Consider the following 25,067-nt stretch of genomic DNA (forward strand, 5'->3'; position numbering starts at 1 on the left):
CCTAACCCATATCAAATGCTCCTTTGTGGAGTGTTCCATTAGTTCCATACAATCACATAATAATTATAATAATATAATAATAATTTTTTATTATTTTTATCCCGCCTATCTGGCTGGGTTTCCCCAGCCACTGAGCGGCTTCCATCAAAAGATTAAAAGTACATTAAGAGAATTTAAAACACATCCTACATGTGATATACAGACAGGCTTGTTTTATTTAAAATAAAACATTCAACACCACTTGTGATAAACCAGAGACCAAGCTGTGTACTTCTACGCCACAGTGTATGTTTTTTCTATAAATTGTTTTTATTTGCTTTTTACAATACAAAATTACCAAAAAAAAAAAAAAAAATCAATTACAGATCCATATATAGAGATTCCTCTGAATCTCAGAACTTCACCCCTTCCCTGGAGGCCCCTTTTAATCGTTTAAAACTGCATCTTCTCCAGACTCTTTAACTATCACATCATTCCATATTTTCCATGACAATTGTTACACTACAAGTGAAACCAAAACCATGCCAATGTTTCCATCTGCTTACCATGGTCTCTTAAATATGTTGTGAATTTCCCTCATTCTTTATTATAAAGTTCTTGTCCTCTTGGTTCCTGAGTTTTCCGGTCAACTTTGCCATTTCAGCATAGTCCGTCGGCTTGGTTTGCCATTCTTCTCTGGTAGGGACTGTGTCCCTAAGAGTCCCCACGATGTATGTTTGGAAGGAAGAACAAGACCCCACTTGCTGGCCTGCCCAGAGCTGCCCTAGACATCCAGATATTCAGTAGAAAGTTGGGGAGGCAAGCCTTGTACCCACAGCTGAATGCATGTGGGGCCCGTAAGATGCTGTGGACTTCCACACACACCATGCGGTAGTGGAAATTCTGCCCTCCCTCTACCACAGGATACATACTTATTCCAAACCAGGATATGTAAATAGGGAAGAGGATAATTGCAGCAGAGCTACAACTCCCTCTTAAACATCAGCACCATGTTAAAATCAAAGACTGACAACTTTGGTTTACCTTCGCCTTTCGAAAATAATAAAAAATAGTTTTTTATTAGGCTTTAAACTCTTGCTCGTTTTCTGAGCTCAGCACCCCAGAAGTTGAGTCTTTTGACAATCGGGCAAACAAACCATATAAAAGTGGTCCTCTTTTTATTTCCCTGCAAGCCTCTGATTCGGAATAAAAAACAAAAGCCTTGTCGAACTTCTGGTTAAACCCAGTACCTTTGGGGAGCACGCGCGTTCTCTGATAAATCTCTGCAACCTTAAAAGGTTCAAAAAGAGACCTGAAGTGGCAGAAGAGACTCATTCGGAAAATCTTGGCTGCCCCCTGCAGTGCAGTTCAGAAAGCAGAACCTTCCAAGGTCCGTTCTGCGAATTCTCACTCACTTGCAAAACTGTGGTGCGTTTCCCTCGCTACCTCCAGACAGTGTGACTCAGAGAACATCTTTACTGAAAAAGTTTTGCTTTTGTTCCTCTTCCTTGGGGTCTTCCTCCACCTCACAGGGCTCCCTTTGGCGGTCTGGCTCCGCCTCGGCCTCTGGATTAAAAAGTTGCTCTTCTAAGGCGGCCCCTCCCAAGCCGTACTGCTCGTCGTGGGCGGCCACTTCCTCAGGCGACACGTGCGGAAGCCCCAGGACAAATTTTGCAAATCTAGGGGTGGGGCAGGAGAGATCATAAAGCATAGCTGTCAACTTGCATATTTGAAAATAAGGGACCAGCAGCCAAAATAAGGGATTTTAGTCAACCAGCTGAAATACGAAGTTAAAAGGGACCAGATAATTTGGGAGAGCAGCGGCGGTTTTTAGCCCTTCATTTCCAGAGGTTGCTGCTCAAGACACCAGCCGATGAAACACTGCAATTAAATAACTACAAGCAGCAACCACTTTTCGCGCAAAACAAAGTCCAAGCTGCGAAGATCCTGCTGCAGTTCTGTATCTTTTCTCTCGTGCTCCATCTGCAGCTCTCAGTTCCATCAGGCGGGGCAGGAGGAAGGCGGGGAATAGTTCCCGAAGTAAACCCGCAGATAGACCATCTATGCTAGTCTACCACTACAAATCTATGGGAGAAGCGCTTGCGGTCCTTTCTCCGCTTTCCCCCTCTATGGTTAGCCCTTGGAACACCTGCCCGTGCCTCCGCCTCCTCCTCCTGTCTCTGAACTGCTTTCTCTAGGGTTGCCCTCGCTCTCCTCTCAAGGTTCCTCAGTCCCGGCGGGGAGGGGCTCCTGGGGGCCGAGGCTGGTGAGAGGAGGCCGGAGGGGGGCGGGGCGGGCAGCCAAGCAACACAGTTGGAGCTTCCCTCCTCCCTGGCCGGCAGGGAGGGAGGGAGAGGAGCTGCTTCCTTTGAAACCTGGGAAATTTAAGGGACAGCATCAAAAAGGGACAGCAGCGGGACACAGCGCTGGGATAAGGGAGTTTCCCGCCAAATAAGGGACGGTTGACAGCTATGTCATAAAGCGCTATATATAAAAGTGCTGCTCGGAAACTCTTGTCCACCACACCCACTGCATTCTTAGCACCGGCAATATCTCCCACATCTTTCAAGACACGTTTGTGTCTTTGCATTTCAAGTAGGGGGGAAATGGGCAAAGCAAGAATAGCTAGCACTGGTCGCCAGTTATACATGATACCTGGACTATGATGAGGATTACTTGCTGGCATAACTAACAGACGGATGGTAGGAAGTTGCTCTCAACCTTCTTTCCATCTCTTTCTGTTTTGTTACCATTCTTATTTTTTCATCTCTAAGTATTTTACTATTATTTCTCTTAATTATTTTATCTTACTGAATTTGGGTAAGAACTGCACGCGGGTGAAGGTGATGTCCCTGTGTGAGAGGCAGCGAAGGGGAAGTCTCAGTAGTAGTACTGATAATAATACAGTGGTACCTCTGGTTATGTACTTAATTCGTTCCGGAGGCCCGTTCTTAACCTGAAACTGTTCTTAACCTGAAGCACCACTTTAGCTAATGGGGCCTCCTGCTGTCGCGGCGCGATTTCTGTTCTCATCCTGAGGCAAAGTTCTTAACTCAAGGTACTATTTCTGGGTTAGCGGAGTCTGTAACCTGAAGCGTATGTAACCTGAAGCGTATGTAACCTGAGGTACCACTGTAATAATAATACAATCATACCTTGGGTTATATGTGCTTCAGGTTGAGTGTTTTCAGGTTACGCTCCGCAGCGACGTGGAAGTAATGGAACGTGTTACTTCCTGGTTTCACCACTTGCGCATGCGCAGATGCTCAAAATGACATCATGCGTGGAAGGGGCAAATCGCGACCCACGCAGATGCGGGTTGCGTTCACTTCAGGATATGAACAGGGCTCTGGAACGTATCCCGTTCACATCCAGAGGTACCACTGTAGTAGTAATAATAATAATAATAATAATAATAATAATAATAATAATAATAAAAAATTATACCCTGCCCATCTGGCTAGGTTTCCCCAGCCACTCTGGGCAGTTCCCAACAGAATATTAAAAACACGATAAAAAATCAAGCATTAAAAATTTCCCTAAACGGGTGAGAGGCTGAGAGATGAAAGGGACGCCCCCAGTTATGAGCTGGAAGGACGCACCCTTTTCTGTATGGGACGAAAGATATATCTGTGAGAGAAGATTCTGTACTTACCTGTCTACTTACCTGTCTCTACGACCTTTTCTCTGTTCTTTTATTCTTTTGCTTTTTTGTGTGTTATTAGTTTGTTTTTTATTGCAATGTGAAAAGAGTTAATAAAACTTTATCCAACCCCACCCCCCAATAATAATAATAATCCTGCTGCAGAAGGGCAGTTTATAACTTGATTAAAACTCAACAACAACTCAGCTTAGTAAGCGGCTCCTAGATTCAGCCTACACCAGGGATGGGGAACCAGTGTCCTTGCCCCCAGATGCTGTTGGACTCCATCTTCTATCAGCCCCAGCCCTATGGCCAATAGGGATGATGGGAATTGTAATCCAACATCCAAAGGGCCACAGCTCCCCCGCACCCCTGGCCTAAAGCAAACGAATGCTTCCTTAACTTCCTTCTCATACAGACTCACTTTGGGGGAAAGCCACCCTTTTCCTTTAGAAAGCTACCACCAGGGGGCGCATTGGAAGATGGCCGACAATAACATCTCTCTGATCCACCGAGGTAATTAAGAGGCTGCTATGGGAAGTATGGAGACGCAGGTGGCGCTGTGGGTTAAAGCCTCAGCGCCTAGGGCTTGCCGATCGAAAGGTCGGCGGTTCGAATCCCTGCGGCGGGGTGCGCTCCCGCTGCTCGGTCCCAGCGCCTGCCAACCTAGCAGTTCGAAAGCACCTCCGGGTGCAAGTAGATAAATAGGGTCCGCTTACCAGCGGGAAGGTAAACGGCGTTTCCGTGTGCGGCTCTGGCTCGCCAGAGCAGCGATGTCACGCTGGCCACGTGACCCGGAAGTGTCTCCAGACAGCGCTGGCCCCTGGCCTCTTGAGTGAGATGGGCGCACAACCCCAGAGTCTGTCAAGACTGGCCCGTACGGGCAGGGGTACCTTTACCTTTACCTTTATGGGAAGTATGCAGCCTTCCTTGCCCCCCCAAGGGGATGGGGGGGACTGCCTTGCCAGCGGTGTCCATAATGCACCCCCGGATTCGAAAGAAGGGGGTGTGGACACTTGGCACGAAGCCCTCGAGTGAAGTCAGCTCTTCCTGACGCTGTCTCCAATCAGCGCACTGGTTCGCATTAGCTCGAAATATTTAATTGGAAATATATAATTGGAAAGAAGCTAATGCACATATATCAAGTGAAGATCGGGAGTATAGACTGCTGATTAATGGGATTATCTGTGAGCGGAGCGACGGGCATGAAAATAAATCAAGTGAAGAACCAACATCAAGAGATTGGTATGTTGGAGTGAAACGGAAAGGGAGGGGAGGAAAAAACTTTTCTTTTTTTTGCCTTATGTGAGTACCAATAACCCTCCCCTCCAGATAGAGAGACGAATCGTTGCTATTATTAATCACAAGCAGGAGACTAAGAACTGTGTGGGAGTGGATTATTGATTGAAGAGAGGACTGGTGGAAATACCGGGGAATGAAAGGAAACTTTTATGACGCAGTTAAAAATGGAGTTTCATGAAGACAGGCTTGCCTAGGGTGGACGAGAGGGAGGAGGACCAGGGTCATTGGAATGTGAATGTATGGTTATCAGGATGTTATCTTAACCTGGCAGAGCCCTCTGAGATATATATTCGCAAGCCTGTGAATCAACGGACAGACAGTGGGAATGTTTTTAACGGAGGTGTGGAAATGGCGTCTGTCCTGTATGTGATATGATTTTTGGAGAGTATAAAACCCACACAGGAGTGTTTGTTTTTCACCTGCTTGTGAAGATTATCAGATATCAAAAGAAAGGAATATATGATAACAACAAGAAGATGAAGAAAATAACAAAATGACTATCTGGACAGAACTGGATAGAACTGTCCAGCAAGAGTGATGTTTTGTCCCCTTTCGGAACTTGAAGTATGGGTACCCCCAACAAAAATTTAAAAAAACTGGCTGTATAATTTGGATTTAATGTGATTTGGAATTAATGTGATTTGATTGGCCTGTTAATAAAAATTATATTTAAAAAAAGAATAGAAAGCTACTTTGTGAATAAATTCTGCCTCAAGACTCTCACCAGCTGCAGGCCTGTGGCACTGCCATCAGCTAAGATCCACACTTACACCTCCCCTGCTGCTTTGATGAAGAGTTCTGTGGAACTCTGATAAAGAGTTCTGTGGAACTCAAAAGCTGGCATGCTATTCTGTGAAATTTTGATTGACCTAAAGAAGAAGAAAGTTCCTACCTTTGCGGTGACTGCAGCTTCACCACTGCTACCCACGAGGGGAAATCGGGGCGACGGCAGAAGGTTCGTAGGTCCTCCAAGGCCTTGAGGGTCTCCTGTTCACCCTGCTCCCGATACTCTTCTTCAGTCAGGTAACGAACCTCCAACTTTCCTGATACGAAGAGCCGGCTGGCTTTTCTGAAAAGGAGAAAACAAAAGGCCACAGCTGGTGGATCGAATGCTGCTCTGTGGATTTGAAATACAAAAAAAGTGTGTGACAAGGGGGAATCAGAACTTGTTCGTAGCTGCACTGTACAGTGGTATCTCAGGTTACATACGCTTCAGGTTACAGACTCTTCAGGTTACAGACTCTGCTAACCCAGAAATAGTGCTTCAGGTTAAGAACTTTGCTTCAGGATGAGAACAGAAATCGTGCTCCGGCGGTGTGGCGGCAGCAGGAGGCCCCATTAGCTAAAGTGGTGCTTTAGGTTAAGAACGGTTTCAGGTTAAAAACGGACCTCCAGAACGAAGTAAGTACGTAACCAGAGGTACCACTGTAATTAATCCTAAACAAGACTGTGCTCTCCCCACCAGGTTGCAGACCATATATATAACACTAGGGAACAGGGAGGGAAGGAATGTTTTCAAATAACAAATGCTACAAGGCAAAAAACTCCCAAGCTTCCCCTTCTCCCTAGCCCTGCATTTGCAAATTAAAACACCAATTAACTTTTCAATTATATTTTAATCTAATCAATTAATTAAAATTAAAATACTGCTTGACTTTTGGGGAGGAATTCAACATGGTGCTACGTTGGCTGTTCTATCTGAATGGGGTAAGTCCTCTTCTTTGAATGTTCTTTAATGTTTTAATTGTTTTAATGTTGTATTTTAATCTTGTTTTTTAAGGTGTATTTCAATCAACTTGTTTTTATTATTGGTTGTTAGCCACCCTGAGCCCGGTCTTAGCTGGGGAGGGCGGGGTATAAATAAAATTTATTTATTATTATTATTATTATTATTATTATTATTATTATTATTATTCCCCTCTCTGGAGCCAATTTGGGGAAGGCACAGGGGCCAGAGAGGTTGAGGGAAAGCCCCATTGTGGAAGCCAAGGTCCTTCTGTGAAGGGAGCTTATTCACTGGCTCCTGCCCAATATTCCTATTTTTATATGTGTGCTAAAACAGCACCTGCCTTTAAACAACTCACAACATCCTTTGCTGGGCACCTTCTTTAAAAGGCAGAGTGGAAAACAAACAGCCCCTTCTTGTGAGTCATGAAAGCAGCTGCACTTAACAGGGATGCCATCAAAGGGAAGATGTGTTGGAAAAGGCGCACTTGTGCTGTATTTTAGAATGCGGTGTTTGTGCAATCTTGTGTATTATTGACAAGAGAACCGTACTGCCAAGGTATACATAGAATATAACAGATGGAGGCCTGTATTAGAAGATGGCCAACTCCCACCCAACCCATTCTTTCTCCAGAGCCAATAAAAATAATATATCTTATTTTTTATTTATTTATTTTTTTATAAAGATTTTTATTAAAATTTTCCCATAGAAACTCCAATCATACCAATTTCCACATCACATATTTTGACTTATTGGACCTCCCTCAACTTCTCTGACAATCATTCGTAGTTGAAATCCTATCTTCACATTCCTTAATTTTAGTATTGCCTTGAAGTTTACAGCATGTGTCACATTAAAAGAAAATGTTATGAAAATGGTATATAGGTGGTATATGACACCAGTAAAATTAGCAAAAATGTACAAAACTTGTAACAAATGTTGGAAATGTAAAGAGAAAGAAGGTACATTTATGCATATGTGGTGGGACTGTAAGAAAGTAAGGGGGTTCTGGGAGATGATATATAATGAACTAAAGAAAATGCTGAAATATAGCTTTGCTAAGAAACCAGAAACCTTTTTGCTGGGAATAACAAGGATGGATATAAATAGGAGGGACTGTAAACTTTTTCAGTATGCAATAACAGCAGCAAGAACATTGATGGCTCAAAAATGGAAACAAGAAGAAGTACCGACCTTGGAAGAATGGAGAACAAAATTAACAGATTATGCAGAACTGGATAAAAATAATATATCTTAAGTGACGTGATCCAAGCCAATACATGTGGGCAGATCCTGCATTCCATACACGGTGGGAGGAAACATGTCCATTAAAGGGGATTGTTCATCCAGTGGTTTAGCAGCCCAAAAGGATACTAACCTGCCAATGTAGCCGAATACTCTAAGAGGATAATGTAGGATTTTTGAACACAGCATGGTGACAATGACTGCATAGGCAACCACTGGAATGGAAATGCCAACATAGATGAAAACCAAGCCTATACATTGTAGCATCCACATCAGAAGGTTCATACTCTGTTCACTCTTGAGCGGCCCATGCTTGTGACAAAAACCAAAACTGATGGATCCAACTATCAGGCAGTATCCTGGAAAAGCAAACGACAAAACCATACAAAGATCAACAAGGAAGGAACTCTACTATCTTAGCTTATTTCAAGCTAGTAAATTGCCCCTTGCCCTATTATTTGTGGTAAGAATCAGTTGTAGGAGACCAGGCGAAATGACTTCAACTGAAAGGGAGCTTCCATGGTGCTGCAATGTCGCACGTGACCGTACGAAAGGCAGGCAAGCTGATAAATTTACAGTGGTACCTCAGGTTAAGTACTTAATTCGTTCTGCTTATTAAAGGAACCTTCTCCCAGTAAGTTCCCATTCCCTCCCCCTTCTCTGTCTCCAGTTCCCTGACATGTATGTAACCTGAAGCGTATGTAACTTGAGGTACCACTGTATTTGCAAAGTCTGCTTTCCACCTCGTGGAATAAAGAGACCCTTGTGGGCAAGTTCACACATTCAGTTTCTGGTGTAACCTCTTTATGTGGATAAAAAAGCTGAGGTGCACATTCATTTTAAAAAAAAAAAAAACCTAAGGGAAAATTTTAGAATCTCATTTGGACAAAACTTTAAAAAGAAACTGAAGTGAGCTCAATTACGAAGCCCGATACCTTCCCTATTTACTGGAAGCAAGTCCCTACTGCCTTCAGCGGAGCTTACCCCCGATGTAAGTGTACATAGGATTTCAGTCTAATTGCAAGGTCCCACAACAATGGCCATTGTTTACCGGGCACCCTGCTCGTCACGGTAAACCGTGGCCAATGGTTTACTGGGACCCTATTGGTCTCACCCCCTTTGCTCTTTCCTGCTATTGCCAGGGAGAAACAAACCGCAATCGCTGGCTTAGGGTTACATCCAAACAAACAACAATCAGTAAGACAAGTGCAAACTTTGGTTACAGGTCGTGGTTTGGGGTGAAACAAAACCATGACCCTCAGTTTAGATGTAGTGCTAAGCTAGAGGAGAGTACAGTGGTACCTCGGGTTAAGTACTTAATTTGTTCCGGAGGTCTGTTCTTAACCTCAAACTGTTCTTAACCTGAAGCACCACTCTAGCTAATGGAGCCTCCTGCTGCCGCAGCACTGCCAAAGCACGATTTCTGTTCTCATCCTGAAGCAAAGTTCTTAACCCGAGGTACTATTTCTGGGTTAGCGGAGTCTGTAACCTGAAGCGTATGTAACCAGAGGTACTACTGTACAGTTGTGCTCATGTCCTGCTTATGGGCTTCCCATAGATCTCTGGCCGTTGTGAAAAGCTGATGCTGAACTTCTTGTTATTGTTACTATTATTATTATTATTAATAATAATATACCCAGAGGCCTCAGGGCAGTTCACAAAAAAGATCACAACATATATAATCAGAATAAAAACAACAACTTAATAGCACCCCGCCCCCTCAGAAAAGAGCCACATTTTAAAGGGTAAGGTAAGGTAAAGGTACCCCTGCCCGTACGGGCCAGTCTTGACAGACTCTGGGGTTGTGCGCCCATCTCACTTAAGAGGCCAGGGGCCAGCGCTGTCCGGAGACATTTCCGGGTCACGTGGCCAGCGTGACATCGCTGCTCTGGCAAGCCAGAGCCGCACACGGAAACGCCGTTTACCTTCCCGCTGGTAAGCGGTCCCTATTTATCTACTTGCACCCGGAGGTGCTTTCGAACTGCTAGGTTGGCAGGCGCTGGGACCGAGCAGCGGGAGCGCACCCCGCCGCAGGGATTTGAACCGCCGACCTTTCGATCGGCAAGTCCTAGGTGCTGAGGCTTTAACCCACAGCGCCACCTGCGTCCCTTTTAAAGGGTATAGGATGTCAAACAGATCAACTAAATGCCTGGTTAGAAAGCGATGCTTTTTCCTGGCGCCTAAAGGTGTATAATGAAGGCACCAGGCGAACTTCCCTGGGGAGAGCATTTCACAGATGGGGAGGCACTGCAGAGAATGCCTGTTCTCGTGTTGCCACCCTCTGGACCTCTCGAGGAGGAGGCACATGAAGAAGAGCCTCAGAAGATGATCTCGGGGTCTGGGTAGGTTCATATGTGAAGAGATGGTCCTTGAGGTATTGCGGTCCTGGGCCGTTTAAGGCTTTATAGGTCAAAACAAGCACTTTGAATCGGGCCCAGAAACTAATTGGTAGCCAGTGCAGTCGGACCAGGATTGGTCTAATATGCTCAAACCGTCTTATTCCCATCAGCAGACCTGGCTTGCGTCCAAGCCAGGACAACTTCTCTTACGTTTCTTAGATATTGCAGCAAGGAGCAAAATAAGCAAGATTGCTGCATTCACAAGTGTCATGGAACTGCCATCAGTGCCGGAGGGAGAGAGCAAAATCCAGAGGGATTCCAGAGAGCGTCCCGGGATTGGGAGAGGCAGCCCCTCTTCTGGGGAAGAGAATCAGCGTAGCACCAGTGGAGAAGGGGGGCAGATGGGGGAAGCGGCGAGGCGGTCCCATGACTCCTTGCCGGGGACCAGTGGGGAGAGTGGGGTCCTCCGCTGCCTACGCCCTCCTTGCGCAGAGAGAGTAGGAGGAGACTAGGCGTCAAAGAGCTTCTTTGCTGGAAGAAGTTTAAGAAACGCCCACTGACGGATTCTGCCAGCAATTGAGACAGCCACGGGTGAGTGGCTGTCCGGACAGAAAAGGTTCACTCAGGCAACCCAGCCAGGTGTTTGCACCGGCTTACGAACGAGCAACCCCTAGAACCGTTACAACAAGGAACCATTAACTATGACTTGTGAACAAAGCCAGTGGCTGTAACTTTAAAACCTTAGAGGGCGAAGTGCCATTTTAGAAATTTTCTGTTTTATGAATGACTATACTTTCTGTGTGACACAGCCTAATGTTCACTTTCAGTTTTCTATTTCTATTCATTCCCTTACCTAGTACATAGTGCGTGCAGTGATGCCACAGCCATTTCAAATCCTCTTTCCACGTGTAAAGAAAATAGAGGGAAGAGAACCAGCAGCCGCTCATTAAAATCCAGAAAGTGCTTACCTAACGATGGTGAGACAAGATAAAAAGGGAGGCAGATGAACAAAAATGGCAATTTGTTCGTTTGTACATACACTAGTGGCCAAAATTGTGGAAACGTTTTGGGGTCTATTTCCAAGGTTTGATGGCTCATAACACCACTTTTTTTTTTTTTTTTAGTAATACCATAAAATTATATATCAATGGAAAGATATATAATTGTTCATTAAATTATCTTTCCATTGATAAAAAATTTTATGGTATTGCTCCCCCAAAAAAGTGGTGTTATGAGCCATCATTGCCAAAACAAGATGGCACCTGATTGGCTCTCTAAACACTCCTTTTCATGGTTATTTGGCTATAACTTTTGATATAATACAGATAATTGAACAAACCTTGTTGCATTACATTCTTCATTAAATTATTTTTCCATTGATATAGAATTATATTGTATTACTCCCCCCCCCAAAAAAAAGTGGTGTTATGAGCCATCAAACCTCAGAAATACACTTCTTCTTTTTTTTTTAAATAATTTTTATTAATTTTCCAATTAAAACAAAACAACAACAACACACAAACATCAACAAATACAAACAAACACACAAAAATAATTTCTTAACCTCATTTTCATAAACCTCCTTTCTCGGACTTCCCCATACCTCACCCTTTTTGCATCCTTGTTTTACAGTTTTTCAGCAACCCTTTTTACCAATTAAATTTAATCTTATTATCTTTCTCAATTTCACCTTAAATCATCAAACAATTTCAGCTGCAATTCTGCCTCTTCCCTCCCCTTGACATTTTAGCACTCCTCAATTTTGTAACAGTTCTTAAGATATAATTTAAACTTCTTCCAATCTTCTTCCACCGTCTCTTTCTCTTGGTCACGGATTCTGCCAGTCATTTCTGCCAATCCCATAAAGTCAATCACTTTCGTCTGCCATTCTTCCAGTGTGGGTAATTCTTGTGTCTTCCAATACTTTGCTAGAAGAATTCATGCTGCTGTGGTGGCGTACATAAAAAAAGTTTTGTCCCTCCTTGACACCAATTGGTCGACCATGCCCAAGAGAAATGCCTCTGGTTTCTTGTGAAAAGTACATTTAAGTACCTTCTTAATTTCATTATAGATCATTTCCCAGAAGACCTTAATCTTTGGGCAGGTCCACCAAAGGTGGAAGAAGGTCCCTTCAGTCTCATTACACTTCCAACATTTGTTATTGGGCAAATGGTAGATCTTCGCAAGCTTGACTGGGGTCATGTACCATCTGTAAATCATTTTCATAACATTTTCTCTTAAGGCATTGCATGCCGTAAATTTAATACCGGTGGTCCATAACTGTTCCCAGTCAGCGAACATAATATTTTGACCTATGTCCTGTGCCCATTTAATCATAGCTGATTTAACAGTCTCATCTGTTGTATTCCACTTCAGCAAAAAAATTGCACATTCTTGATAAATTCTTAGTATTGGGTTCTAACAATTCTGTTTCTAGTTTCGATTTCTCCACCTGAAAGCCAATTTTCCTGTCTTGTTTAAATGTCTCCATTATTTGATAATAATGGAGCCAATCTCGTACCATAGACTTTATTTTCTCAAAACTGTAATTTAAATTTGCCACTTTCTTGCTCTAAAATTTCAAAATATTTTGGCCATTTAGATTCCATGTTAAGCTTCTTCACCTCCTTAGCCTCCATTGGTGATAACCACCTAGGAGTTTTATTTTCCAACAAATCCTTATATCGAATCCAAACGTTGTATAATGCTTTCCTAATAATATGGTTTTTGAAACCTTTATGAACTTTAACCTTGTCATACCATATATATGCATGCCACCCAAATCTATTGTCAAATCCTTCCAGATCTAAAATATCTGAATTCTCAAGAAGTAGCCAATCTTTCAACCAGCAGAAAGCTGCCGATTCATAGTACAGTCTTAAGTCCGGCAGGGCAAACCCCCCTCTTTCTTTCGCATCAGTTAATATCTTAAATTTTATTCTGGGCTTTTTGCCCTGCCAGACAAATTTGGATATATCTTTCTGCCACTTCTTGAAACAATCTAGTTTATCCACAATCTGTAATGTCTGAAACAAAAATAACATTCTTGGCAATACATTCATTTTGATTACTGCAATTCGGCCTAACAAGGAAAGCTTCAAGTTCGACCATATTTCTAAATCTTTCTTTACCTCTGTCCAACATTTATCATAATTGTCTTTAAATAAATTCACATTTTTAGATGTCATATTAATCCCCAAATATTTTACTTTCTTTGCCACCATTAACCCAGTTTCACTTTGAAACCTCTCTCTTTCAACATTTGTTAAGTTTTTTTCCAAAACTTTGGTTTTTTGTTTATTCAACTTAAATCCTGCCACCTGACCAAAAACTTGAATTAGTTCTAAGACTCTTTTTGTACTAGTGTCTGGCTCTTGTAAAGTCAATACTAAGTCATCTGCAAATGCCTTCAATTTATATTGTTTGGCTCCGACCTGAACTCCTTTCACCAGCTGGTCCCCCCTGATCATATTCAACAAGACCTCCAGGACTGATATAAAGAGTAATGGGGATATTGGGCACCCCTGCCGTGTCCCTTTTTCTATAGAAAGTTCATCAGTAACCACATTATTTACAATTAGCTTCGCCTTTTGTTCAGAATATATTGCACCTATACCATTTTCAAACCTTTGTCCTACCCCCATCCCATGGAGATTCTTCTTCATGAAATTCCAAGAAATATTATCAAAGGCTTTCTCCGCGTCCACAAAAATTAAAACTGCCTTTGTATTGATATTTACTGTCAACAGTTCCATAATATCAATTATATTCCTTACATTATCTGATAAATGTCTTCCTGGAAGAAAGCCTGCCTGGTCCTTATGAATCTCCTCCATCAACACCCTCTTCAGTCTTTTTGCTAAAATGTCAGCAAATATTTTGTAATCCACGTTAAGTAATGATATAGGACGGTAGTTCTTGATCTGGTTTTTTTCAGTTTCAATCTTTGGTATAAGTGTGATGAAAGCTTCTTTCCACGATTCAGGTGCCTTTTCCCCCTCTAATATTTCATTACAAACCTCCTTAAATGGCTGTATTAACCATTCCTTCAATGCTTTATAGTATCTGGAGGTTAGTCCATCTGGTCCTGGAGATTTCCCTAGTTGCATGTTTTGAATGGCACCCTCTATTTCTTGATCTGTTATTTTCTCATTTAAAACCAACATACTTTGTTGCGAATTTTTTTGTAATCCATATTTCTTAAGAAAATCTTCTATATCTCCTTCGTTTTCCAGCCCCAAACCTCAGAAATACACTTCCACAATTTTGGCCACTAGTGTACATATAAGTTCATGTGCATGGGGCCCACCGTTTGCTAGATACAACAATCTCACCTGTCCCCAAATAAAAACCTGACACAAAACGCAGGGCATTACTCCGACAGTACGTTTCAAACAACCGTCTCGTAAATCAGAAGTCAAGTGAACAAGGACGTCTTATCACATTTCCTAAAGGCTGTGTGAATGTGCAACAGAGCTGTCACAATCATGTCAGCACCCATGTCAACACATTAACATAATCAGGGGGCGAGCGGCGGGGGGGGGGGTCACATCAGTCTGGAATGTGGAGAAACCGGATGCAAAAGGCGCAGCTTTGCCTAAAGCGGGTAAATAGGCTGCATTCTCAATCAGATAAAGACGCCGTCTCATGTACAGTCATACCTGGGTTTTCAGACAGCTTAGTTCTCGAAAATTTTGGCTCCCAAAAGCCGCAAACCCGGAAGTGACTGTTCCGGTTTTTCAACATTCTTTTGGAAGCCAGGGCTTCCGCAGCTTCTGATTGGCTGCAGGAGCTTCCTGCAGCCAATCAGAAGCCCGCTTTGGTTTCCGGATGTTTTGGAAGTCAAAACGGACTTCCAGATCGGATTCTGTTCGACTTCCAAGGTACGACTGTACTTTTAATTCTTACTGGGGTGTTACCTACATCCAGGTACTAGGCTGAGCCTATAAAGCAGGAAAGGGAAGAAGACTCTTTTACAAACCCACTCAACACCCCTATAATTTTTCAACACTCCTCTAAGGTCTCTCACGCAACGCAAACTTCCTGCTGCGGTTTCCTTTAAGTCACACGTGAAATATGCTGGCAGTTTGCTAATATTATTCCCCAATCTAATACCAGGATGATGCTACTGGATTGCAACTTCCCATCATCTCTGCCCCATCAGCCATGCTGGTTGTGGGCTACTGGGAGTTGCATGAAGGGGGAGGTGAAGCTGCACGCAGAAAACCTGCTCTGAGCATCCACCCTGAGTGGGAAGTTTTGAAGGGGCATTGTAAGAGAATTTCCTACTCCACGCAGGAAGTTGAAGGATGGAGTAGACCAGGGATCAGCAAACTTTCTCAGCAAGGGACTGGTCCACTGTCCCTCAGACCTTGTGGGGGGCCAAACTATATTTTTGTTTGGGGGGGGGGGGAGAAATGAATGAATTCCTATGCCCCACAAATAACCCAGATGCATTTTAAATAAAAGCATGCATTCTATTCATGTCAAAACACCAGGCAGGCCCCACAAATAACCCAGAGATGCATTTTAAATAAAAGGACGCATTCTACTCATGTGAAAACATGCTGATTCCCAGACCTTTAGAAGGCCGTTGGGCCAGACCCACCCCTGGGCCTTAGTTTGCCGACCCATGGAGTAGATGAAGCCAGGGATTTGGGGTTCAGGGGCAAAGCACACACTGGGATTCTAGGCAGAGTGACCAGGCTATTGCTTGCAGAATCGTTTGTCCCATGATGAAAAACAAAACTATATCAAGAATTATACAAAGGCTTCATTTACCACTTGCTCCTGCCTTAGACTCGCCCACTAAGCCAAGCCCTCCAGTCGTTGAAGGACCACAACTTCCATCATTCCTGATTGTTGATTAGCTCGGTTGGTTAGAGCATGGCGCTGATAACGCCAAGGTTGCAGGTTCAATCCCTTCCAACTCTACAATTCTATGATCCTATGACTTGCTATCTTGGCAGGGCTGATGAGAGTTGAAGTCCGCCAACGTCTGCAGGGCTACCGGTTCCTCCAAGAAGAGGTTGGATCAAAGGAAAGAACCATTATTTCAGAGGAGCTTCTTGGAAGGACAGAATAATTAATTGCACGAATAATGTCAGAAATTCGGCTGCAATGTGTTGCTGTTTAACGGAATCCTACGTCAATAACATCATTTCTTTCGGGAGCCCGGAAATGGATGAAAAGCAAACTGACATTGAAAAGCAGAGTTTAGCATCAATATACTTATCTAGCCTGTTTTATGTTATCAGTGGTACACTCACCTTGGGAATAAATCTTTTAAGCATCAAAAGGAGAAAGACAAGAGTGGCAAGGACACCGAATGTGACTCCAGCAGAATAATAGAATGTGATACTCCTGTTTTGAGAGCAGGGGGGTGCTGTTAGAACTTTTGTGGATGGACAGGTGGTTTCAGACACACAGAAATGCAAAAACACAATTTTACTAAAACTTTAGAGACCTATGGGCGAGAATACCTATACATAGCACATTATTTGACCTTCCCTAAATAAACTAAAGGGAGCATCCTTAGTCTCTCTCTCTCTCTCTCTCTCTCTCTCTCTGGGTCCCTGCATAGTCTCAGCTCACAACCCCCATTTTTTTCCTCCTAAGCTCTGCTTGGGAAATATTTACATAAGTTAGAGGCGTGGGGTGACTGGCTGCCTCTGACTCCAATCCATCCGTCCCACCCTCTCCATTTCCAACCATCCCATGCAAGGATCCCAATCGTATGGAGCCTTCTCCCTGTGTTTAAGCAAACAGGTATAACGCTCCCCCTTCAGACTTTCCCTGCTCAACATGGGGAGGCTGGAGAGCCAAAGAGCGAGGCTAGCTATTTTTTGGTCTCTCATCTCTCTCTTCCTCAATGGATGAGCAGTCTATAGCTGTCTCTCCCCACCAGGTGCACCGTTTGCAAAAAGGTTTCAAAAACTGCCACGGCTACAATATGTTTATTGGATCAAATTGTGTGCAACGGAAAGGGGAAGCTCTGGGCAAACAGATTTCCTGCAACTCTGGATCAAACTCTGTGCAGTAGAAGCCGACATATTTATGGCACAGGTCTCCCCTGATCATATATATACAGGGAGAGACGAGTGATTGGTTTTTCAGAGCAAAAGTGGTGCATGGGAGAGAAGACCTCAACCTTTCCCTGTGCCACTAACAAGGGTTTATGTCTCCAAAGCCTCTTCCACACCACAACCCAAGTGCTTTTCTTCCAGCCAACGGATCATCACTTTTTTCGTGAACAGCAAGTTAAAGTCATAAGGGATACACCCAATGAAACAGCTGAATCTCACCTGCTCAGATTATGCGCAAAATGAAAGAGAAGGATGCCAGTGAGAAACAGCAGAAAGCGTGTCCGATCCAACACTAAAACAGAACAGAATGGAAAAAAATGGAGGAAAGTCCACATTGCTTCATTTTTAAGCTAGTCACTTCCTTGTTGTGCATCCTTCCAATAACACAAGCACACTTTACAAACAGATTAAATAAAGTGACTCACTGTTTAGTTTTGTGTGTACAGTGAAGGGTGCTTTGTTCATAGGCTGCACCCAGAAACAGGTTTTCTCTCCATACAGGCTCGCTGATATTGTGCTTTCATTAGACATGCCCGAATGCCAAATATTGTTAAACAGACACTTGAAAAAGGCAAGCAGATTTTCAGAGCTTTGGCAATTCCGTTCCTCTGGGATGGACATCACCTCGAATGGTTCGTTGCTGCTTATCTTTACCTATAAAGAAGATACCTGAATTATTCCTCTCGGGTTAGGACAGGAGGAAATAACAGAGCAGGGATGAGCAACAATCACATAACTCAGGGTTTCTCAAGCTTCTCCATCTGTTTTTTGGACTACAACTCCCGATGCCCCTAGCTGGCAGGACCAGTGGCCAGGGATTATGGGAGTTGTAGTCCAAAAAAACAACAACAGATGGAGACCCAAGTTTGGGAAACTCTGAGATAACTTTTCCAATTTCATTTTGCCTATAGCAGGAATGTACAGCTAAATCTGGGGAATTTGGGGAACTTTTGCTATAGGCAAAATCTGGATGGGGAACTTGTGGCCTTCCAGATGTTGTTGGTACTCTAACTCCCATCATTCCCTGCCAGGGCAGCAAATGACAAGGGATGATGGGAGTTGTAGATTAATAATAATAATAATAATAATAACAATAATAATAATTTATTTATACCCCGCCCATCTGGCTGAGTTTCCCCAGCCACTCTGGGCGGCTCCCAATCAAGTATTAAAAACAATGCAGCGTTAAATATTAAAAACTTCCCTGAACAGGGCTGCCTTCAGATGTCTTTTAAAAATAGGATAGCTACTTATTTCCTTCACATCTGAAGGGAGGGTGTTCCACAGGGTGGGTGCCACTACTGAGAAGGCCCTCTGTCTGGTTCCCTGTAACCTCACTTCTCGCAATGAGGGAACCGTCAAAAGGCCCTCGGCACTGGATCTCAGTGTCCAGGCTGAACAATGGGGGTGGAGACGCTCCTTCAGGTATACAGGACCGAGGCTGTTTAGAGCTTTAAAGGTCAGCACCGTCGATAGATAGATAGATAGATAGATAGATAGATAGATAGATATAGATATATAATCATAGATCTGACTGCATAGATCTGCATAGGAGCAGAGTGAATGGGGATGAATGTCCTAAACCCCATTTCCCCCTGTGCTGCTGTCTCCATCACCCTCCATGAGCTGGAGGGTGCAAAATAAGAGAGAAGCAGAACATAAAAGAGAAACAGCCCTGCTGGATTTCGCCAGTGGCCTATCGAGAACAGCATCCTGTTCTCACAGCAGCCAACCACATGGCTGAACTTAAAAATGAAAAGCGTAATGCTGGTGGTCAACAAAAGAGGTTTAAAGACTCTCTCAAGGCAAATCTTTAAAAATGTCGTATAAACACCGACAACTGGGAAACACTGGCCTGCGAGCGCTCCAGTTGGAGGACAGCCTTTACCAAAGGTGTCATGGGCTTTGAAGAAGCTCAAACTCAGGATGAAAGGGAGAAATGAGCTAAGAGGAAGGCACGCTACTCTCCGTGATCAACCTATGTCCCCACTGTGGAAGGACGTGTGGATCCAGAATTGGCCTCCACAGTCACTTGCAGATTCACTGTTAAAACCGTGTTCATGGAAGACAATCCTACTCAGCTACGAGTGATCGCCAAAGAAGAAAGAAGAAGCCTCTGGGAAGCCCCATGACCACAAGGCAGACCTGAGCACAACAGTACTCTCCCTTGCCACTGTTTCCAGCAACCTCCAGGGGTTGCAGGGGGAAATCTGAAGCATGGAGTCTCTTCTCCACAAGTCATGGGGGTTCCTACTTCAGCTTCCAAGTTGTGGAGCAGGAGGAGAATAGCAATAAAGGCTATTCTCCTTTCTCCTTGCTCACGTGTAGGATCTACGTACAAGCGGCATGCCCCAATAAGGCTTCTGTGAGGGTCCAGGATAAGCTGGTTTGATTTCCAAGCCTTCTGTTTTGTCTGTTCTCTTTTAACGCAAATAGCAGAGCTGAAGAAGAGAACCTGGTGTTGTGTATTGAGTCAAAGGATTTTATATCTGTATTATTATTGTCTGTAATTGCATTAGGGTAAAGTAACTGCCTTTTGGTTCCAGAGGGTACAGCTACTATTGGTTCATTTAAGCTGCTGTATTTGGATCCTCTGTCTTATTGGTTGCCTCCAAAAGGCAGGACTGTGATTGCCTGTTATTGTTCCCTCCAAAATGTATCCCTTCTAGCTAGTTCCCTGTCCCTATAAATGTAGCTCTCCCCTCCTCAAGTCTCAGTCTTGTTGCTTTAATAAAGAAGTGTTACTAGAGAACTGTCTCCAGCATATTATGTCAAGAGAGCTGAAATCACAAAACCCACGTCACAACAACTGGCGACGAAGGTGGGATCCGGAATGCTGAGGAGCGGTTAAACGCAGCCCTGCCTCAGAGTCCGGATTGTAGCTAAGAACAAGACTCACTGGCCAGCTGAGAAGACGACCCTGCCCACAGGACAATGGAGAGTCCAAGGGTATTGGAGCCCTTCCAGCCATCAGGGCCCCACACGTGGGAAGACTACGTCGAACGCTTCGAGTTCTTCGCAGTGGCTCAAGGGATCACCGATGCCAGCAAAAGAAGGGCCACATTCCTGAGCTACTGTGGGCCTGAGATCTTCACGCTGGCCAAGGCATTGCTTGCCCCAGCGAAGCTAAGTGAGACATCTCTCAAAGATATTCTTGCCTGCCTAACAAGCCATTTAGCGCCTACTGAGACCAAGATGGCCCGGCAGATGGAGTTTCATAAGAGGCAGCAGCGTGCTGGGGAGTCTGTATCTGCATTTCTAGCTGAACTGCGGAAGCTCACCCAGCACTGCGACTTTCAAGATCTGGAAGAGACTCTCCTGGATCGGTTTATCGGTGGTCTGAGCAGCAAGAAAGCCAGAAGACGCATCGTGGCTAAAGAAGAGGTTACCCTTGCTTCAGCCTTGAAGGAGGCCACCGCCATGGAGAATTATGAAAGAGAGGAGCTTGATGCCAGTCGCAGGGTCCCTAAGCCACAGATAGAAGTTGCGCATGCCATGGACGAGCTAGAGGCTACTCCGAGCCAGAGCCCAGTCTGTGGGGTCGAGTCAGTGCGTCAGGCCTGCACAGTGCGCAAAGATCACCGAGGCAGGTGCCCTGGTTGTGGCGGAAACCATGAGCGGAAGAGTTGTCGTTTCCAGGATGCTATGTGCCGGACGTGCGGAAAGACAGGTCACATCGCCAGGGTCTGTAGATCGGCAGCGTTGGGAGCGACTGGAGCACCTAGACTGGAGCATCGCAGATCGCCCACAGCAAACCATGTTCTAAAGGACTGCCACTACGTAACGGAGATCAACGGGAGGGTCGTGCAGTTTCCAGCGCAAGGCAAGGCACACGTCAAGGTGAAGATTGAGGGTCAGCTGTGCGACATGGAGGTGGACTCCGGATCTGGATTCACTATCGTGTCAGACCAGACCGCGAGGACATTCTTCCCCAGGGGTAAGTTGCCCCCTCTGGAGCCCTTCCCGGCAACTTTGCAGTCATACTCAGCGGGCCGCATCCATGTCATGGGAATGTGTGCCGTGAGAGTACAGTTCCGGGACAAACAGGCAGTACTCAAACTGGTGATTGCGAAGGGCAGTCACCCCAGTCTCCTGGGCACTGACTGGTTCCCCGCCCTGGGACTGAGTATATCAGGGCTTAATTCAATCCAAACCTGCCCTGAGATGAGCAAGGTATTATGCAAAGAATTTGCTGGTCTCTTTAATGGAAAACTGGGTTGTTATAAAGGGCCCCCAGTTGACTTCGAATTGGACCCTCGGGTGGCCCCAATCCGACTCAAACCAAGGCGAGTGCCATTTGCACTGCAACCCAAGATCGAAGCAGAGCTGGATAAATTGGTCAAGCAGGGAGTTCTCTCACCCGTGGACTCCGCTAAGTGGGAGACTCCAATCGTCACGCTCCTTAAAGCAAATGGGGAAGTCAGGATCTGTGCTGATTACAAATGTACTATCAATAAGGCACTCAGGGGAAACTCATACCCCATTCCAGTCGTATCACATCTGTTGGCTAAACTGGCTGGGGGCAAGGTGTTCGCCAAAACTGACTTGGCACAAGCTTACCAACAGCTGCCAGTAACCCCACAATCAGCGGAAGCACAGACTATTGTCACACATAAAGGGGCGTTCAGAGTTAACAGATTACAATTTGGAGTTTGTGTGGCCCCAGGGATTTTTCAAGGGCTCATGGAACGCCTGTTAAGAGGTCTGCCGGGGGTCTTGCCATTTTTTGATGACGTTTTGATTGCTGGAAAAGACCCACAGGAACTGGTTGCGCGTGTCCGTGCAGTGTTGCTCAAGTTCAAGGAGGCGGGGTTGCAACTAAAAAAGGAAAAATGCAGTTTTGGGGTGCCAACTGTGGAATTCTTGGGGTTTAAAATTGATGCATCAGGCATCCACCCCACAGATGCTAAGGTAAAGGCCATCATCGAGGCACCACGACCACAGAACAAGACGGAGTTGCAGTCATTCCTGGGACTTATTAACTTTTATCATTCGTTCTTACCCCAGAAAGCTTCGGTAGCTGAACCATTACATAGACTGTTGCAGAAAAAGAATGTGTGGCGATGGGGGCAGGAGCAGCAGAAGGCTTTTGACTCCTTGCGAGGAATGCTGAGTAGCAAGAGCGTCCTGGCTCATTATGATGAATCGAAGCCGCTGGTCCTGGCATGTGATGCCTCTCAATACGGCCTGGGGGCGGTGCTGAGTCATAGGGAACTGGATGGGTCGGAAAAGCCCATCTCTTTCTATTCCCGTACGTTGTCGCCCACGGAGCGCAACTATTCTCAAATTGACAAAGAGGCGCTTGCAATTGTGGCAGGAATCAAAAAGTTCCATGATTATGTGTACGGTCGTCATTTCTCCATTGAAACAGACCACAAACCACTGTTGGGGTTGTTCAACCCGAACAAACAAACGCCACAAATTCTCTCCCCCAGAATGTTGCGTTGGTCTATATTCCTGAACGGGTTCCAGTACACCTTGACCCATGTGCCGGGGAAACGGTTGTGCCACGCTGATGCGCTGAGTCGATTGCCCCTTCCTGGCGGGAGCAATGAGGATCCTGCTCCAGCGGAGCACATAATGATGCTGGAAACACTTCCGGGGGCTCCTGTGACGGCTACTGATATTGCTGAGAAAACGAGGAAAGATGCTGTTCTCTCCCGTGTGCTCACTTGGGTGGGGAGGGGGTGGCCAGGTGGTCCGCATGAAGACAAATTCAGGCCTTATGCGACAAGGCAGCACAAGTTATCCATGCATAAGGGTTGTCTCCTGTGGGGAGATAGGGTGATCATCCCAGCACCACTGAGAAACAGGGTTCTTGAGACGCTTCACATGGGACACCCGGGAATGGTCAGGATGAAGTCGCTAGCCCGATGTTATGTGTGGTGGCCTGGAATGGACCAGAACATAGAACAATGGGTACGAACATGCAAGGCATGCCAAGAGGTGCGGCCAGAGGTGGCCAGAGCACCAGTTCACTGGTGGGAGCAGTCCAGATCTCCCTGGAGCCGGCTGCACTTAGATTTTGCTGGGCAATTCCAGGGGAAGGTCTTTTTGGTTATCGTTGATGCATATTCCAAATGGTTAGAAGTGGCGATGGTCCCTAGCATGGCATCAGCTGCCGTAATCAAGGTGTTGAGGCAGCTGTTTGCAACCCACGGGTTACCTGAGACCATTGTATCAGATAATGGGGCAGCTTTTGTATCCCAAGAATTCAGGGCATTCTTGGCTGATAACTTCATAAGAGGGGTCACATCCGTGCCCTTTCACCCATCCTCCAATGGGCAGGCGGAGCGCATGGTAAGAACAGCCAAAGAATCCATTGCGCGCTTAATGGAGGGTAACTGGTCAGCTCGCATTGCGCAAATGTTACTTTTGCAGCATGCGACGCCGTGTACTGCGACGGGCAAGTCGCCAGCTGAGCTGCTCTTGGGTAGAAGATTGGTAACGGTGCTGGATTATGTCCACCCGGATAAAATGCCAAACCGTAATTCAAGAGAAAACCCCCAGGCTGAGACTGACACAACAAGGTATTTCGCCCCTGAAGATCTGGTCTGGGTGAGGAACTATTCACGAGGTTCGCGGTGGGTGGCTGGTGTGGTCACCCGGGCTAGTGGACCTGTGTCCTATTATGTGACCTTGGAAAATGGGCAAGTTTGGAAGAGACATATAGATCAGCTGAGGCGCCGGGTGCTCAGCAGGGAGGAGTCTGATAATTCATCCCTGGCTAACGACGCAGAGCTGCAAGACCAGAGTGAAAATGGCCCAGAGATGCAATCACCAGGGGCTTCAGCAAATGAACCAGGGTCTGCTAGTCCTCAGGAGGACGAGGTACAGGTAGGGGACCCTGAGATGTCTGGGACTCCATCTGTTCCTGACGAAACCCCTATAGCAGCCACCCTACCACAGGTGACACCCAATCCAGAACCGGCAACACCTGTTGTCAGGAGATCAAGTAGAAGTTGTAGGACCCCACAGTACCTGAGAGATTACGTCTGCTGTGCTCACTAGGGGGGGAGGGGTGTTGTGTATTGAGTCAAAGGATTTTATATCTGTATTATTATTGTCTGTAATTGCATTAGGGTAAAGTAACTGCCTTTTGGTTCCAGAGGGTACAGCTACTATTGGTTCATTTAAGCTGCTGTATTTGGATCCTCTGTCTTATTGGTTGCCTCCAAAAGGCAGGACTGTGATTGCCTGATATTGTTCCCTCCAAAATGTATCCTTTCTAGCTAGTTCCCTGTCCCTATAAATGTAGCTCTCCCCTCCTCAAGTCTCAGTCTTGTTGCTTTAATAAAGAAGTGTTACTAGAGAACTGTCTCCAGCATATTATGTCAAGAGAGCTGAAATCACAAAACCCACGTCACAACACCTTGGATCAAAAGACCTTGGGGGTGGAGAGCTATTGCATTTTGCAGCAGGGATAGGTAGGCTGCAACCCTTTGCTTGTTGCTAGTCTATGGTTCCCATCATGCCTGATTGCTGGCCATGCTGCCAGAGGCTCATGGGAGTTGGAGTCCAACAATATCTGGAGAGCCACATTGCTATATTACCCAGAAGTGGGAGATACTTATTCTATGTTCCCGCTCTTTTCAGAAAGTCTCTGTGTTGAAGGCACTCTGATTGAGCCCAGAGGGACAGATCTATCCAACAACCTGATTTATCAGTTATTCTGTCTCTCCAGAGGAGCTTGGGAACTTTAGATCTGCGGCACGGGGCAGATCTCCCTCACCAAAACTAAAATTCCC

At 45.2% G+C, this 25,067-nt stretch overlaps 1 protein-coding gene across 4 annotated transcripts in view; it reads right to left on the reverse strand.

Moving 5' to 3' along the window:
* Positions 1–195: 195 nt before the first annotated feature.
* Positions 196–25,067, reverse strand: part of NEMP2 (nuclear envelope integral membrane protein 2) — a 112,183-nt gene continuing 87,311 nt past the window's right edge. For all 4 annotated transcript variants that reach the window (XM_079980195.1, XM_079980193.1, XM_079980194.1 and 1 more), the window contains 7 exons: positions 17,745–17,973; positions 17,539–17,611; positions 16,504–16,597; positions 11,088–11,202; positions 8,029–8,254; positions 5,817–5,993; positions 196–1,658 (listed from right to left, as the gene is read on the reverse strand). In XM_079980195.1, coding sequence (XP_079836321.1) covers positions 1,442–1,658; positions 5,817–5,993; positions 8,029–8,254; positions 11,088–11,202; positions 16,504–16,597; positions 17,539–17,611; positions 17,745–17,973 — 1,131 coding nt within the window. In that variant the 3' untranslated portion in view covers positions 196–1,441. The remainder of the gene's footprint in view (positions 1,659–5,816; positions 5,994–8,028; positions 8,255–11,087; positions 11,203–16,503; positions 16,598–17,538; positions 17,612–17,744; positions 17,974–25,067) is intronic.

Source organism: Podarcis cretensis (genome assembly GCF_951804945.1).
Source record: "Podarcis cretensis genome assembly, chromosome: 1".
NCBI classification, from domain to species: Eukaryota; Metazoa; Chordata; class Lepidosauria; order Squamata; family Lacertidae; genus Podarcis; species Podarcis cretensis.